Raw genomic sequence first — 16,257 nt, forward strand, 5'->3', positions numbered from 1 at the left:
GCCCCTCCCGGCCTGCGGTGGGCAGACCGCATCCGTTCCGCCACCCGGACTCGGCGGCTGCTGCGCTGACGTGGCCGCCCGGAAGTGGGGCCGGCTCGGGGCCGCCATGTTGCCGCAGGTGAGGGCTGTGGGCACGGGAAGATCCGGGGGTCCCGGACTGCGGGCTTCTTTTGGGGGCGGGTCGAGCGTCCCCGAGCCGTGTGTCCGCGACCCCGCCCGCCGCCCAAGCTCCGGGAGGAGCGGGCCGGGCGCGGGGGAAGGGCCCGAGGAGGGCCTGGGCAGGGTTCCGGGCTGGGCACTCCAAGGCCTCTCGCACCCGGCGAGCTCAGCTAGTGTAGACTAGCGGGGTCGTGGAGGGACTGCGTTTTGCGGGGAGCTTCGGGGTGTGTAGAAGCGCATTGTAAATCAACGCGGTGCGCCGGGGCCGAGCCGGCGCTGGGCTGCGGCCTCGCCGGCTTCTCCGGAGCTCTCTGGAAGAAGTTATTATCTTCCTCCCCTGTGCTCCTGTTTGCACTTATATTTCTCCTGGTACTTATCAGTCTGCCATGTATTGTAGGTAATTGCCTCCTTTGTTTAGTCATTCATGCCTGCAAAAAATACGTACCACTTGGCCAGGTGCTCTGCTGGAAGCTAGGGATTATTCCAGGCAGTCCTTGCCCTCCAATAGTTGAGAATCTAGAAGGGGGTGAGAGGAAGCCACACTTCAATAAGAATACCTGAGATAATTGTTCAGTTGGAGATACTTCTGAGGGCTGTGAAATTTGAAGGATGATTTGGTATTCGCCAGATGGTGAGCTGGGTTAGGGGATGGGAAGGGAAGCGCTTCCTGGGTGGAAAAAACATGTGAGAGGTAGAGAGATGGAGAGCGTCGTATTTTAGAGAACATAGAGTGACAGTATGGCTGACGTGTCAAGTGCGAGGGAGTATCAGAAAGTAAGTGGGGACCAGGTCATGAAATATATGCTGCTTGTGAAGGAGTTAAATTTGATTCTGTACATGTAGGGGAGCCATTGAAAAATTTAAGTAAAGGAGCGCATAGTATGTTTTCCATGTTAAGAAGATTACTCTGAGGGTAATGTGGAGGAAAGGCTGGCATAGAAGGGAGCTGAGACTAGAGATGAAGGCGGGGAGGTAAGTTAGTGGCTGCCACTGGTAAAGGGAGAAGGAACAGATTCACTGCTGTGGTTGAGGCTGGAGGTGAATTGCAGTTCATTGAGGACTGAACCAGTTTTAGGAGCTTGGTTGTATGGAGAGCTAGAAGGGGAGATTCAGGATCAGGATCTGATTTAAAAGATCCAGTAGAAAGACTTGAAGATGCAACAAAGAATAAATAAAGGAAAAATTGGTAGAACAAGGCCCCGAGGAGGCAGGAAAAGAAGGGATCCCGAGCACAAGCAGTTGGTTTAGCTTTGGATAAGAAGAGAAAGAGTTGTGAGATAGGGTCATGGGAACAGGTTGCATGCTGGTGATTTTGCAAGGGAGCCTGAAATGTTGAATTTATCCCCCCAATCACATTTTTCTCTGTGACTTGCAAGACAGCAGCTGAGAATAAGTTTTGAAGTTTGCAGGAGCATTATATGCAACCCTGGGTGGTTTTCTCATAGGGCTCAGGGGTAGGATTAGAGACAGCAGACACTTGGATTACCATGGACAGTTTTTCCACACGATTGCAGCAGGATTTGTGTGGGGGTGGGGTCATGGTGCATGTATGTGTGTGTGTGTGTGTGTGTGTGTGTGTGTGTGTGTGTGTGAAGGAACTAGCATGCTATTTCTCTAGGCTGTGAATTCCCAGCAGCTGGGACTGTCTTAAATCTTCCATTTTGACTAGCGAACTGTCTTGCAGGTAGTAGGTATGCAAATGTTGTTTCATTTTGCTTCATGGATATTGATTTTCTTATTAGGACAGTGGTGATGACACTGAAGATGTTTCGCTGTTTGATGCTGAAGAGGAGACTACAGATAGGCCAAAAAAATCCAAAATCAGGTATGAGGATAAGTTACAGAAGTTGTGTTAGCGTCCAGTGCTGTTGTGTCTGGAGAAGGGTGACAGCTTATGAAGTTCAAGGCAGAGGGGTTGTAAGTTGACTGTGGATATAGTGCATCAAAGACAAAGATGACATTTTAGATATTCCTTGGGTATATCTGGCTTATGGAATTTTACTCAATGCTGATTTTTTATGTCAGCAAACCCAGTTATTCGAAGATGCCTACAATGTGTTTTAAGTCCGTGCTGGTGACTGATGACCAAGAATACACCATTTCTTTATGTAATTGTAGTGACATTACTTTTGATTCATTGTTCAAATTTCAGAATTGTATCTGGCATGAAATATCAAGCTAAACATATCAATGCTGTCTATTCCAAATTTAATTCTCTCTATGGATATTCATCTAATGAAATAAAATTCTACCTGAACTTTGAACTACCTGGTATAGGTTCCACTGATAGGAGAAGTCCAGAATAGGCCAATCTATAGAGACAGAAAGTAGATCACTGGTTGCCTGGGGCTGGGGACATTGGGGAGATTTGGGGAGTGACTGCAGTGGGTACAGGATTTCTTCTTGGGGGGATGAAAATGTTTTAAAATTGATTGTGACAATAACTGCACAACTCTGAATATACTAGAAACCATTAAAATATACACTTTATGGGAGAATTGTGTAGTATGTGAATTATATCTCAATAAAGCTTTAAAAAAAAAAAAACTCTACTTGATGGTGACCTTTTCTTAATGCTTCCAGTGGTTTCTATGCCTGAGAATCCTTTTGAACTGATCTTTTGCACAAATGAAAATAGGATTCAAATCCTAAGGCTATAGTTTCTTTATTTCTTCTAAGCTTAGTAAAGCTTCTTGTTATATATTTTGTGAAGATTTATATTTACTGAAGTATTGGTGTTATGTTTACATAGTGTTTTTTTCTGTGACGGCAAGGCCTGGTCAAATAATGGGACGTATGAAAAAAAAGAGGTAGACAGTTTGCTTCTTCCTTAAGCCATCTGTTTTATTTTGACAGAACTCTGCATGGTTATGCCCTAGCTGAAACATTTTTCATTTTCATGTTACATCTCTTAGTGCCTGTAGTAAAAAGTAATGCATTTCTTTTATTATGTTTTGGTTTTCAGACACCCAGTGGCATCATTTTTCCATTTATTCTTTCGAGTCAGTGCAATTGTAGTCTATCTTCTCTGTGAATTGTTCAGCAGCAGCTTTATTGCCTGTATGGTGACAATTATCTTGTTGTTGTCATGTGACTTTTGGGCAGTGAAGGTAGGTTTGATTGTTTTTGTTCTAAAATCATATTTAATATGATGAGATTGAACAATTTATGTTCACTAAAGAATATGACACTTAAGCATGTTAGATCGGTGTTGATTTATCCTTTTGTTGCCTCAGGACATATCTGTGTTAAAATGCCAGGCATACTAGATTGCATGTTGGTTATAATACAGTTGTCTATGCTGTATATCAGTCTAAACTGTCTTTAAAAATAAACAGCTTAATTAATTAGTTAATTAATTTAGAATGTTACCGGCAGCCACATCCCTACCATACCAGGGTTTTGTTTCAGGTTCACCTCCAGGAGTGGGGTATGTGATTTGTACACAGATGCTTAAGGAGTGAGTGCCCACCATTTGCAGAGGCTCCTATGAGTACTTCTAGGAGCAGTTTTGCTGCCCAGGGAACATATGTCATTGTCAGAAGACATTTTTGGTTGTCACAAGTGGGGGTGGGTACTCCTGGAGTCTAGTGGGTAGAGGCCAGGGACAGTGTGCAGAACAGTCCCCCCACAACAGAGGATCATTCAGCCCCAAATGTCAACAGTGCCAAGATCAAGAAACCTTGCTCTAGGTTATGGTAAAGAGTGTAAGAAACGGTTTCAAACTCAAAGGTAGTGATGGGTGCAGAGAGGCACAGGTAGATGGAGGGAGAGATAGATAGGTGATAAAGTATAAAAATTAGTAAATGTAGAATCTGGGGGGTGAATATATGGGTGTTCACTTTTCTGTGTTTGAAAATTTTAGTAAAATTTTGGGGGAAAACTTCAAAAGTAGAAAACAGAAAAAACAAAGAAAATTTACTAATTTCGGGGATATGTATATTGATTCAAAGACCAGTAAGATGTTACAAGTTTACTTGGACCCACCAATCCAGTCATTTTTAGATATTTCAATTCTTGTAGATGTCAGAAGTGGCTGGCTTGATGGCAACCAGTTTCTGTAGGCCACATTATGTCAAGAATTGTGGTGTGCCTCTAAGGAAGATTTCAAAGGTTTACATTCTGCTTTAAGCCTTTCCTTTGTTCTCTCTAATTTGGCTGCTGCCTCTTTGAATTTCTTCTGTTGCCTGTTGCTCTTGTGTTTACTGTATCCTAGTCACAGGCTTTTGTTTTGATGAATGTTTCTTTTTGTTTTTCATGCAAGTTCTGTTTAGCCAAGTAGAAGCTGGCCTTCAACCAGCTTTTGCAGTCCTTTTGCTCTCATAGTCAGTGCAGAGGCCTGTAGCCACTTCTTCCTGTTAATTTCCAAACTCTTAGAATTAAACCATTCTGGGTTTCGGGTTTCAAAAATTATGACCCCAACGTTTATTTTCTGATAAGCTGTCCTTTTTAAATGAGGGCTTAAACAATGTCACCCATGAATCCTTGGTAAACTAATTATAGATGTAATCCAACCAACTGAGATGCAAAGCAAAAGTAAATCAAGAATGGGGAAATTATTAAATGGACTTGAGAAAAGAGATAGGGTAGGGTTGTGAAACCGGTTAGAATAGAGATGTATTATAATTATTACAAATCTCAATGCGTTTGTCAAAAGGAAAAGATATAATTATTTTTAAAAATAAGTAATATGCATCTAAACCCAAGGTGATGTTAATGAAGGCCAAGAAGAGGTGGAGAAGGAAAGCTAGTTTTTAAAAAGTATATTTAAATGTTATAGCTTATATAAGGAGTTCTTGTGTTATTCCTTACTCTGACAAATAGAGTAACGAAAGTTAAACAATGGTTTTGAAAATTTAATAATAACTATTAGGAAAATTTAAAACAAGTTGTGTACCTTCTGCAGCATTGGAGAAGACAGCAATGAAAAGATAGTTCATGTAGCAAAAGAAGGAAGACAGAGCCATTGTCAAAGAAGCTTAAATGTCACAAAGCATAGGACAAGATGACAGAAGTAACAAATTTGTTATACAGTTGATGTAATTTGATTCATGTCGCTTTCTAAAGATAAGTATTCTAAGATTAGGTCAAACTAAAAGGGAATCTAACTAAAATAGCAACATTAGAAAAAAATAAAAGAAAGCAAAGATAACATCAGGCCAATTCAGGCCAAAAGAAAGTTGCCATTATAATATTAATAGACAAAATAGAAATCAGGGTGAGAAAGCATTAAATGGAACAAAAAAGAATCATGTTATGTTAATAAAGGTGAAATCACAGTAAGGACCATTCACAGAATAACATGGCCTCAAGGTATGCACAGTGAAAAGCTGTTAGAAGTAGGAGAAGAGAAGAAACACTGTCAGGATGGGAGTCTTTAAAAACCTGCCTTTGACACGTCAAAGCAGCAGAATAAAGTCATAAAGGATCTGAATGAAATAATTTATAAGGTCAGCTTAATAGCTGTACTCGGAACTTTGTACCTTTGAACCCTCTTTTTCAATGCCTGTGGAACATTTACCAAAAATGGTTGAATATTATGAAGGAAAACCAAATAAATTGTCCAAAGCAACTATATTTTCTAGCCCAAAGCAACAAAATAAAAAAATTACTAAAAACTGGTTCTCAAAAATGATCTAACCACTTGGAGATTTTTTTGAAAAACAATCTCTTAAATGTCTTGGTTTAAAAGGAAACAAAAACTGTAACTATAGCTTATTTAGCCCTTAATGACAATGAAGATCTATGGTCAGACTTCTGGATTTCATTCCAAACATTGATTACCTGGGGAGTCATGTGCTGACACCCAGATTAGATAACTTTCCCTGGTATTCTTTCAGAGCTTCCCTTACTTTATTCTTGTGGCACTTCTCACAGTTGGTAAGGGTACGTTTGTGTGTTAATTGATTGCCTCTCTTCCCCGTAACTCTTGAGGCTTCAAGAGGACAGCGTTGATGTCTTCACTTGCCAGCACATCCAAAGTGCTTGATAAATATTTGTTGACTAATAAATGAAACATTAGGAGACCTATTAAAATAATTTTTTTATGTCAGTAAGCAGGAAAGGAACTTGGTACTTTCAGGGTACTGAATGAAGGCCCATGCCTATAACCATTTTTATGGATATGTGGTTATAAAATATATGTGGGTACAGTACAGTCAGGATACATGGGGAAGGGTAGGTCATGGTAGCCACAAAGCAAGGGGCTTAGGAACATTAGGGAATGGGAAAGAGGACAAGTGCTCAGAGGGAAAAGGGATGGGAAATATTTACGGATAGAATTCCTACTTATCCTGTCACCTCCATTCCTGCTTCTGCCTCTGCTGCTCGGTTCAATCTTTTGGTCTCTGTTCACTGGATAATATAGAGGTAAAGGTGAAGATTTTTATGTTTATGAAATGTTACACTAAGATATGAACTTATGATAGAATCTTTAAATGATACTTTTAAATTGTGTGTGTCTGTGTTAATCTTTACCAGAACGTCACAGGTAGACTAATGGTTGGCCTACGATGGTGGAATCATATTGATGAAGATGGCAAGAGCCATTGGGTGTTTGAGTCCAGGAAGGTAATCTTTTTTTTTTTTTTTAAACAGTGTCTTTTGTTTAAATGTAGATTATAGTTGAATATATAAGGATGAAGAAGTATTCAAGATTAAAAATACCACCCTAAATCACTTGGCATGTCAGCACGAAACCAGATGGGCTACTGAAACTTCGAAAACTTTTCTGTCTAGTTCAGACCAGAAACAAGGCAGGTACACAGCAGGGTCCTCTGAGAAGAGGACGTGGGGTCAGAGTTTATACAGTATACTAAGCTGCCTGCCAGGTGTCCCTGGTAAGGCCTCTTTCTGGTGGTCCTCAGCTTCTGTTGCATTGTCTGGTATCTGCATAGGTCCTGTTATATTCAACAAATAACCATTTCTAATATCCTGTTCTGTCTTTGCTTCCATGGTCCTCTTACACTCTGGTCAGGAAGAAGAAAGAGTAGGATTGCAACTGGATAGAAAATCAGAATTAATCTGGAGCAATCTGTTCTTTAAGTCTGTGCCTTCAAGAGCTCCGGAACACTCGGAGTTAGCCTGGGTTAGCCTACTCGATAATGAACACTGAGTTCATTCAGTTTCCCCATGGAGATCAGTCTGGGAGGCAGAGAACAAAATGCTTGGGAACATTTCCAGTTAAATTCTTACCTTCTGTCTGGAAGAGTTTTCTCAGAGAGCAGCATTGTGCTTGGCGAACCATATTCCTTTCTGTTGTAAGATCTACCTTGGAAATACCTGCATATTGCTAAGTTGTTTTGGTCATTATCCAGAATCCCTTGATTCCATTTCTTTTTCTGGATCCTGATTTGACCTTTTAGACTCCAGGTTGACTCTAACCTTGATTTCCTTGATCCTCACCCAATAATATATTATCCAAAGATTTCTTATGAATAAAAAGGGCAATGAAAGAAGAATTGAAAAGAAACTTGTCAAAGACCATCTTTTACTGCCTTAGTGTCATGACAAAGTGTCCATTCTGCCCCCAAAATGTAAAATTGTTGAGTTATAAAAAAGTATATTAGCACCAGTTCCTAAAACTGTAAAAGCAGTAAGAGTCAATTTAACTTGTTTTTGACTCTAACTTAGGACTTGGGTTGTCTGTGTTGATGTATTTGAGTTTGTGTGAAATGTGTTTTTCATTAAAAATGTTTACCCTTTTACCAGTAAATACCACAGTGTGACTGTTGATTCATGTTCTTTTGTAGGCATCCCGTCAGGAGAATAAAACTGTTTCGGAGGCTGAATCGAGAATCTTCTGGTTAGGGCTCGTTACCTGCCCGGTGCTGTGGGTGGTTTTTGCCTTCAGTGCCCTCTTCTCCTTCCGGGTGAAATGGCTGGTGTGTGTCCACGTGGAACTTCCCACCAACCCTTGGTGTCTGAGGGATAAGCAAAATAAGCAGTTCTCTGTGCCCTTAAAATTAGTAGGCAGCTTCCTCATGTATTTTCCAAATTCTGTTTCCCAACTCGACGCTACTAGAACAGGATAGCACTGGATAATAGAGTCCTGGTGAAGGCCCCATTTCACCAATTTTCCAGGATATTAGTGCTTAGCAGCATTTTGATTTAGCCCACCTTGTACAGAGGTCACCACATTTGTCATAATAAATTATCTTGTTGTTGGGGATGTCTGATAAACTCACAACTGCCAAGCGTAGCTTAGTTTAGGAAGTGAGACAATGACCTTTTCGGAAAATATTACTTGGCAACTTGTTCCAGTTACCTATTGCTGCCTAACAAATCACCCCAGAATGTAGTGCTTTAAAACAGCTGCTGTCGTTTTATCTCTGTGGGTCAGCACCTTGGCTGGGTGGTCCTGGCTGGGTGCTCCTGCAGTCTGCTGGGGCCAGGGGGCTGGCAGGGGTCTCTTCTGGGCTCCTGGCCTCCCTCTGGGCTGGGCTCCCTCAGCCTGGTGCTCCCATGGCGGCTGGGCTGGTGCGGGGAGGCTCCCCACGCTGGTCAGGGTGCCCCATCTCCCAGGCCGGGTCGCCTCTGCAGTCACAGCGCCCCTGCTGCCGCCCGCCCTCGTTCCAGGGAGTGGGAGTTGGGCTACCCCTCTTGCTGGGGAGCAAGAGGTTCTCAGCGAGCACAGGGACCAGGAGACAGTACTGCTGCCATCTTTGGAAAATGCAGTCTGTCCCTTGACCCAGACGTTGAGTCTTCCTCATTTGATAGATGAGTTTATCCCACTTAACATTTATTGATACCAGATGTATGTTGGCCTTAATTGTGTTGTTTTTTTTTTTCCTTTTTAAAAAGCTCCTTGTCTCTATTTTTTATATATAGTTTCTCTTTTTCTTTGTGTGTGTGTACATACATACATACATTTCTTTTTGGGATTTGGAAGGTTTGTTGTCTATTTTCAGTTCTTCTAGTAGTTGTATTAGTTACTTTATATGTTTATATCATGCTCTTACAAATTAGGAAAATTATTCAATATCTGTTGATTTCCTGCTGTGAAAGAAGGGAAAGCTAACATTCACATGCACATCTTCCCTGCTTCCACCTCGAGATTTTTGTGGGTTATTTTCTTATTTTAGCTCCTCTCGTGGTTTCCTTTGTAACTTAAAGTAATGTACTAAATCTTATGGACTGTGCTTAGAAAGGAAAGGAAAGAAACACATTCCCTCCTGTCTTTCTTTTTTTTGAGTTGCCAAGGTTTACAACAATTACTTTTTGAAACAATATTTCTTACTGGTTGTTCTGTCTTAGATTTTTAAAAATACATGGATTCAGTGCTTACCTGCAGTCCTTATACTGGAGCTTATCCTTTTATCTCTTGGTTGGCTAAATTTCATTGTTGCGTGATTTTTTTTCAGAAAGAGCTGTGTTGGTTCTTTGGCTCTTGTTCCTGTTTAAGAAAATGAGCCTTGAATGATGACTTGGCGAGGTTAATATTCTTGGGTCACAGTTTCTTTCCCTCAGCACTTTGGAGATGTTATTTTCTGGTATGAAATATTGTGGAGAAATCTGAGGCCAGGCTTACTTATATAAGTCAAAGTGAATAATTTTTCTCTCTGGTTGAAGAATTCTTGATTTATTCTTGAACTTTAATATCATAACCAGGATATGTTTCTGCATTTATCTGTCTAAATCAATTTTTATGGAACTTACATCTTGCTTTCCCTTCCAGTATACAGACTCAGGTTTTGCTTTGAATCACGAAAATTGTCCTCTAATTCTTTACATTGATTTTTGTTCCTTTTTTTTTTTTTCTGGTTTCTCTAATTTGATAGTGCCAGTTATCTCTAAGTTGGATCATTTTTATCTGTTCTTATCAACTATATTCTAATTGCTTTAATGTCTTCTATTTTTCTTTTGTATTTATTCATTCGGGAAGTATATTTTAGAGTCCACCATTTGCTATCGCTTTTCTAGGTGCTGGGGATACAGTTCAGGGAAGACAGATAGGGTACCTGTTCCCGTAGAGCTTACGTTCTAGCGGAGGGTAGACAGACAATAGATAAGATCGTAGGGGATGTTAGAAACAGGGTGATCACAGGGTGGCAGGAAGGAGAGGGCTAGGGAGAGACCAGTGGCTCCTCTGGATGGGTGGTCAGCAGAAGCTTCTGTCTGCATTTCCTTAGCTCCATCAGCTCCTTTTTCATCTCATTCTGTGGTTCTCAGATTTGAACTGTGCTAAAACCCGAAGTGCTGGGCCCCACCCTCGGAGTTCCTCATTCTGTAGATCTGGGGCAGGATCCCACAATTTGTATTTTCTAGCATGTTCCCAGGTTGGGACCTCCTCATGTTATTCTAATTAATTTTTCTTCCATAATATTTAGAGTGGGCTTGAGTTTCTGATTGCCAGTTCTCATTGATCTTTATGGGGTCCCCTGTAGGGTCACTGAGGCAGCTGCAAGGAAGAAACAGCTCTGCCAAGTGGGGCTCCACCTCGGTCACCCTTGTCACGGGGGGCAGGTGCACACCGATGGTTCTCTCGAGGCGTGAGGTCAGCTTTCCCAGAAACCAGTTGTCACACACACACAGTGGCATGGAGCAGAGATTCACCTCTCCATGCTCTCAGTTTATCGAGTCAGATCTGCCTCTTGATCATTCTTTTTTAATCCTTAAAGATAATTAACGTGTGAGCCTTTTCAGAGTCTCCCAGCTCATGGGAAACATTAGAGAAACATGTCCCGGTGCTGGCACATATCTTGTGCTCAGTAAGTATTAGTTGGGTGAGAGGCTCAGTGCCTGGTGCAGAGCACGTGTTGATAGGTCTGTGCCTGCAGGTGAAGGGGGCTTTGCAGAGCTTCCTTTCCATTCTCTTTCCCCGTGACAACACTGCCTTAACTCATTTCATGGCAAAGAAAATGGTCAGTTAAAGCCGATAATCATGGACCATTCCCCTTTTCCCAGGCGGTGGTTATCATGGGCGTGGTGCTCCAGGGTGCCAACCTGTATGGTTACATCAGGTGTAAAGTGGGCAGCAGAAAGAACTTAACCAGCATGGCCACTTCCTACCTGGGAAAGCAGTTTTTAAGAAAAGTAAGTGTTTTCTGGGTGTGAAGGTCATTTTGACATGGTCAGTGATGATTGTGATGATTTCTCACTTGTAGAGTATAATTTTTATGAACTACTTCTCAACAGAAATGTTTTTAGGCAGATACTTATTTAAATATGAGCTGGTTATGAAGTTGTTTTAATTACTCTTTGGAGGCTTTAAAAATATTCCAAAAATGTATTGTCACTGCCTTGAAATTATTTTAAAACTATGTGGGATAAACCATCATTGATAATCACTTTTATTTTTTTAAAATTACCTTAGTTCAGTTGCTCTCAATGAATTATCATTTTAAATGAATAGTTTTGAAGTATGTTTAATGTATGATTTTAGGATTTATAGCAAGAGCAAGTTGAAACATAATAAGACCATATCAGTAAAGAAAGATTGATTTAAAGTACATATAGGTCTCCCCACCCCACCCTGAACATAAAGATTTTAGAACGGTTCCCCAGAGTGAGGGTTTAGGTCACGGTTTTCAGTGGGATAAGCAGTCTTCATAATGTGTTGGGTGTATCTCTTGGGATCATTGGCTAGGTCTTTCTGGAGCCACACCTCACGTTTGTATAGCGCAGTAGGAAGGGCAAGGAGTGTTGGGGAGGACAGTGGTCCTCGAGCTTGAGCTTCAGAATCCCCTGGAGGGCTCGAACCCAGAGTGTGGGGCCCACCCTCAGTTTCTCGTTCCCTACCTCCAGGGCAGGAGGCTCATAATTTGCATTTCCGGTAAGTTCCCTGGTGGTGCTGATACTGCTGGTTTGGGGATTACCCTGTAGATAACTAAAGCCCTGAGAGAGGGAGTGACTTAGGAATATGCAGCTAATAAATGGTGCAAAGCTAGGGCTTGAACCCAGCTTTCCTCACTCGAAACTCATTGTTCTTTCCATTCTGCCATAGTTTCTCTTGTATAAAGATACGAGGTAGGGAAGACTGACGTTCTTGCAGGGACATGATTCTCAGCCTGAGGGTGTTTTGGCATGGCCCCAGTGAACCTTCCCCTGGTCCACCTTGTGGTAATGGTCATGGGTGCGTAATAGATGTTTCCTTAGGATTTTCAGTGCTTCTGGAGGGGGAGGGACATTGAATACAGGTGAACTCAGACCTTGAAAGGGTTGGTAGACTTGCATGGCACCTGGAGATGCTCTGCACAAGTGGAACATCTAGCCATCTGGGATGGAGGCTGGTACCCACTGATGGACTTCGCCAGCAAGCCCTCTTTTAACATAATAGGGTCGTTGACTGTAAGGTAATTTAGTAGTTAGATCTGCATGCAAATGTGGCAGTTTCCGTAGGCCTGCTGCTTTGAAGTCCATGGTGTGTTAAGTGCAATAACTTTAATATTAAGGAGATTTTCTCTTTTGCAGAACTTGGAAAATGATCAGACTTCCTGAAGAGAGACAAAGCTTATGTGTTCTATTACATTGGGGAAAAACTGAAGAGATTCTTGACTGAACCGTTTAGAGCTTAGTACTTGTTGCAAAGAGGAGGGTTGGGTTCGTTTCTCCATTTAAAATGTTTATTTTTAAAAAAGGAAAAAAATAGTTTGTTTTTTCTTTTTAGTTTGAAGGTTTGGTAACACTAGAAACATTGTCATAATTTATTTCATGATATATTTAAGTAGGTGCATAATCTTGTAATCTCTGTATGTCACAAATTAGTGAAAGCATCTGTGTACGTTCATGTAGGTAATGGAGACCTCTGCATTTTGATCTCTAGTTATTCATAGAAGATGTTCTTAGTCTGTCGCAAAGCTATGAGTTTACATACTATTTCTGTAGATTATTTTCAGAAGAAAGTTTTCTTTCCACAGTTAAGAGTATGCCCTTTGGTTTATGTTTAACTTAGAAATAACTGTTAATTTTACAACTGACTATGTACTTCATGGCAAAACATCTTATCCTGGATGTACACAGGAAAGTAAAAACCCAATTTGGGCCAGTGGTGTTAGTTACTTTCTGAAATTTTATTTTTATTTGCAAAAGGTCATGTACTTAAGTTCCAGTTAATATAAGCAGAATTATGTTTAAGGGATACCTAGAGATAGCTGCTTTTCTATTTATTTTAGGGAAAGGATAGCCAGGTTGTACTTTGGAACTCCTTGGATGCTTTTTAGTGGTCTTTGGCCTAATGAGCTCTTTTACCACTTAAAGAGGATTATTCTTATGTTGTAGTGGGAATAATAATTTAAATATTTGGCATAATAAATGCCTGAAAGATTTTATTTTAGGAATCTTATTTTTTTTCTTTCTATTGTGGGGATACTGTAAATCATGCGCTTGTATTAATGGTACTTTTTAAAGCAATATATGTCATTATAAACTAAGCCAATCTACACACTGTTATAATGATCTGTAAATTCTGTTGTAGGTTCTATAAAGTTTGTTGGAGTCTTTTATTAACAGATTATTTTGTGAATGTATTTATACATTGTTAACAATTTTTAAAAGATGTTTTGTTAAATTCACTGAGTGTCTATTGGAGTGATAGCTTTGGAGGTGCCTAACTTTATATTTGTATAAAACTCTACTGTTTACAAAGCACTTTGACATGTGTAATCTCATTTAACCCTCACCAACAAACCTGTTATATGTAATCCCTGTTTATAGATGATGAAATTGAACCTCAGATTATATTTGGTGACTTGCCCAAAGAAACAGATTACAAGAAGATCTATCAAGATGTGTGACTGTTAAGAGAAATATTTGTGTCTAAATATCTTTTTCTTTCTTAGGAAACATGTATTAGGTGCTTGCTTACTGTTTTACTTAAATTTGGCTATTCCATCTAGTGGAAGAAGTTGATACATCATTATAGATGTGCTATTATTTAATCTGAAAGATCTAACCTACATCTTTAGGGTTGAGAATCTACCAGGGGATATATTGGTGTAGTTCTTGGGGTAGCTATGTGTGTATTTGAACCTGCAGTCCTAAACCAAATGTGAATTGGATTTTGTAATATGCACATGGAAGGATCCACCTCCTCTTCCCCAATATCCCTTTTTCTCTTCTTCAGTAATATTATAATAATATTAACTGAGACAGGACAGCCTGGAATAGAGACGGCTTTTCCTTCCTTTCCCTGCTGCATTGAGTGTGGCCGTGTGATGCACTTCCAGGAAGTATCCTTAAAAAGAGGGGGCATAGCTGTTTCCTGCTCCCTTCTCCTTCCTGCTAGCTGAAGTGTAATAGTTGGAGCTTGAGCAGCCCTCTTGGGTGATGGTACGGAAGTCTCATTTTGTGAGTGGCCGAGAAATAAGTGGGAGATTGCGTTCCATCAGGGGGATATAGCAGCCCTGAACTGCCTATCTGAATTTCTAATTGAGAGAGAAGCAAACTTCTGTCCTGCTTGAGTGCTACTCTTTTGGCTTTTCTGTTGCTCATAGCCTACCTGAATCATCAATACAATGCATTTTTACCATCACCCATAATTGTTTCCTTTAGTATAGCATGCGAGATGCAGTGATTCAGCAGATACATACTTGAAGTCTGGGTTCCTTTTTCTCTATGTAGTAATTAAGCTACTATAGAGGTGCCGACGAGCCCACTATTCCAGATGCTGTTGCTGCATAACAAATCACCCCAAAACTCAGCAGTATAAAACAACCACAAATAAAATGCTCACAGGTTCTGTGGGACAGAAATTGGGATGGGGCTTGTCTCTGCTCCACTATCTGGGGGCTCAGCAGGGAAGCTGTGAAGGCTGGGGCAGGGGTCACCTGGGGATGTCTTCGCCATGTGACCAGAGGTGACTGTTGGCTGTCAGCCAGGACCTCAGCTCGGTTGGTTGTGGTCTGTCTGCATGGACTGGTTTGGGTTCTTCACAGCTTGGTGGCTGGGCTCTAAGCGAACATCCTTCGAGGGCAAGGTGAATGTGCGTGGCAGTTTTCTCATCTAGTCTCAGAATTCATGTAGCGTCCTTTCCGCCATACCCTATTGATTGAAGCGGTCACAGAGTCCACGCAGGCTCAAGGGAACAGGACTTGGACTTGTTTGATGGGTCTAAGGCTTGATTATAAGAAGAGTTTATGGGATGGAAGATGTTGCAGCCCTCTTCGGAAAATTTAATCTGTCTCACCCACTTTAGTCGTTTCATCAAGACTGAAAAGTTACTTGGAAGAGACCAAGGGTGGTGTTTATTGTCTCTTTTCTATTCCCTGGGTCAGCCTTGGATACAGGTGAGTGAATTGGCTGTGTGCTGTAATTAAAATGAAGTTAACATCACATTCTCCAGCCCCAGAGCTCCTCCCTTTGACACCTCTGAGTGTCACTGGTCACTGGTGGGGGTGTGGGTGGGGGCATGTAGAGAGATGTTCCACCCTGGTGCCCTGTGATCCTTTACCTGTGTTTAACTCTTTAGAGTTAATCAAAGTTCTTTCATTTTTATATTATCTCTGCTTCTCCCCATAACCTTGAGAGGAAGGGCCACTATCATCATTAGCTTCATGTTGCAGATGTACAACTAAGAAAGGTAAGATGATTTGCCGAGGGTTGCGTGTAGCGAAGATGGTAGCGCTTGCTAAATACTCCATTTGTCCCCAAGCATGTCCCTTAATTACTTGGGGCCATGAGACTAGTTATGGCCAATGAAATGTGAGTGAAAGTGACCAGGTTTCCCTTTGGGAAAATCTCATAGGAGATTCTCCAGTCTTTCTTTCTCTTCTTGGGCAACTGGCAGTGCTGGAGTTGGTGGATGCTTAGGCAGCCTGGGTCCCTGAGTGACTTGTAGAGAAGAATCCGCTTTCCCACTCCTACTGGACATGCAGAGTAGATGAGAAATAAACTGTTGTGTATTAATCCACTTGATTTCCTGGCTAATTTGTTTCCATAACATAATACACCACAATAGCCTGTTCTGACTAATACAGTTGCGCAACTGATAGGTGATACTCAGATGTTCACCTATGTTCATCGAAGTCCTGATTCAGTAATCTTTCCAATGATTCAAGCTATTTCCTATTATGAGGAAGGTAATTGGATTCCTTGTTGTGTAGAGCAGGGTTGCAGACTGGTGGGGCCAGACAGATAGATAGTGTGGATGGTTGCAGCTAC

The 16,257-nt window shown here is 41.1% G+C and overlaps 1 protein-coding gene across 7 annotated transcripts; it reads left to right on the plus strand.

Moving 5' to 3' along the window:
- The first annotated feature begins 39 nt into the window (after positions 1-39).
- Positions 40-16,011, plus strand: LOC119513923 (Golgi apparatus membrane protein TVP23 homolog B). 7 transcript variants are annotated; one of them, XM_037809385.1, is made up of 7 exons: positions 41-118; positions 1,902-1,984; positions 3,125-3,269; positions 6,640-6,729; positions 7,911-8,042; positions 11,065-11,193; positions 12,571-16,011. In XM_037809385.1, the coding sequence occupies exons 1-7, from the start codon at positions 107-109 to the stop codon at positions 12,595-12,597; spliced, it is 618 nt and encodes a 205-aa protein (XP_037665313.1). In that variant the 5' UTR covers positions 41-106; the 3' UTR covers positions 12,598-16,011. The 7 variants fall into 7 exon arrangements, with proteins under 7 accessions (XP_037665315.1, XP_037665316.1, XP_037665313.1 ...); XM_037809389.1 differs by lacking the exon at positions 41-118 and adding an exon at positions 379-556; XM_037809386.1 differs by lacking the exon at positions 41-118 and adding an exon at positions 610-790.
- Positions 16,012-16,257: the final 246 nt, after the last annotated feature.

The sequence above is a fragment of the Choloepus didactylus genome, chromosome 18 (genome assembly GCF_015220235.1).
Source record: "Choloepus didactylus isolate mChoDid1 chromosome 18, mChoDid1.pri, whole genome shotgun sequence".
Taxonomy (NCBI): Eukaryota; Metazoa; Chordata; class Mammalia; order Pilosa; family Megalonychidae; genus Choloepus; species Choloepus didactylus.

Excerpts from the sequence above, each read along its gene's own strand:
- LOC119513923 (XM_037809385.1), top strand. Across the intron at positions 1,985-3,124 it reads CCAAAAAAATCCAAAATCAG|ACACCCAGTGGCATCATTTT; the intron begins GTATGAGGATAA and ends TTTGGTTTTCAG. Across the intron at positions 6,730-7,910 it reads GGGTGTTTGAGTCCAGGAAG|GCATCCCGTCAGGAGAATAA; the intron begins GTAATCTTTTTT and ends GTTCTTTTGTAG.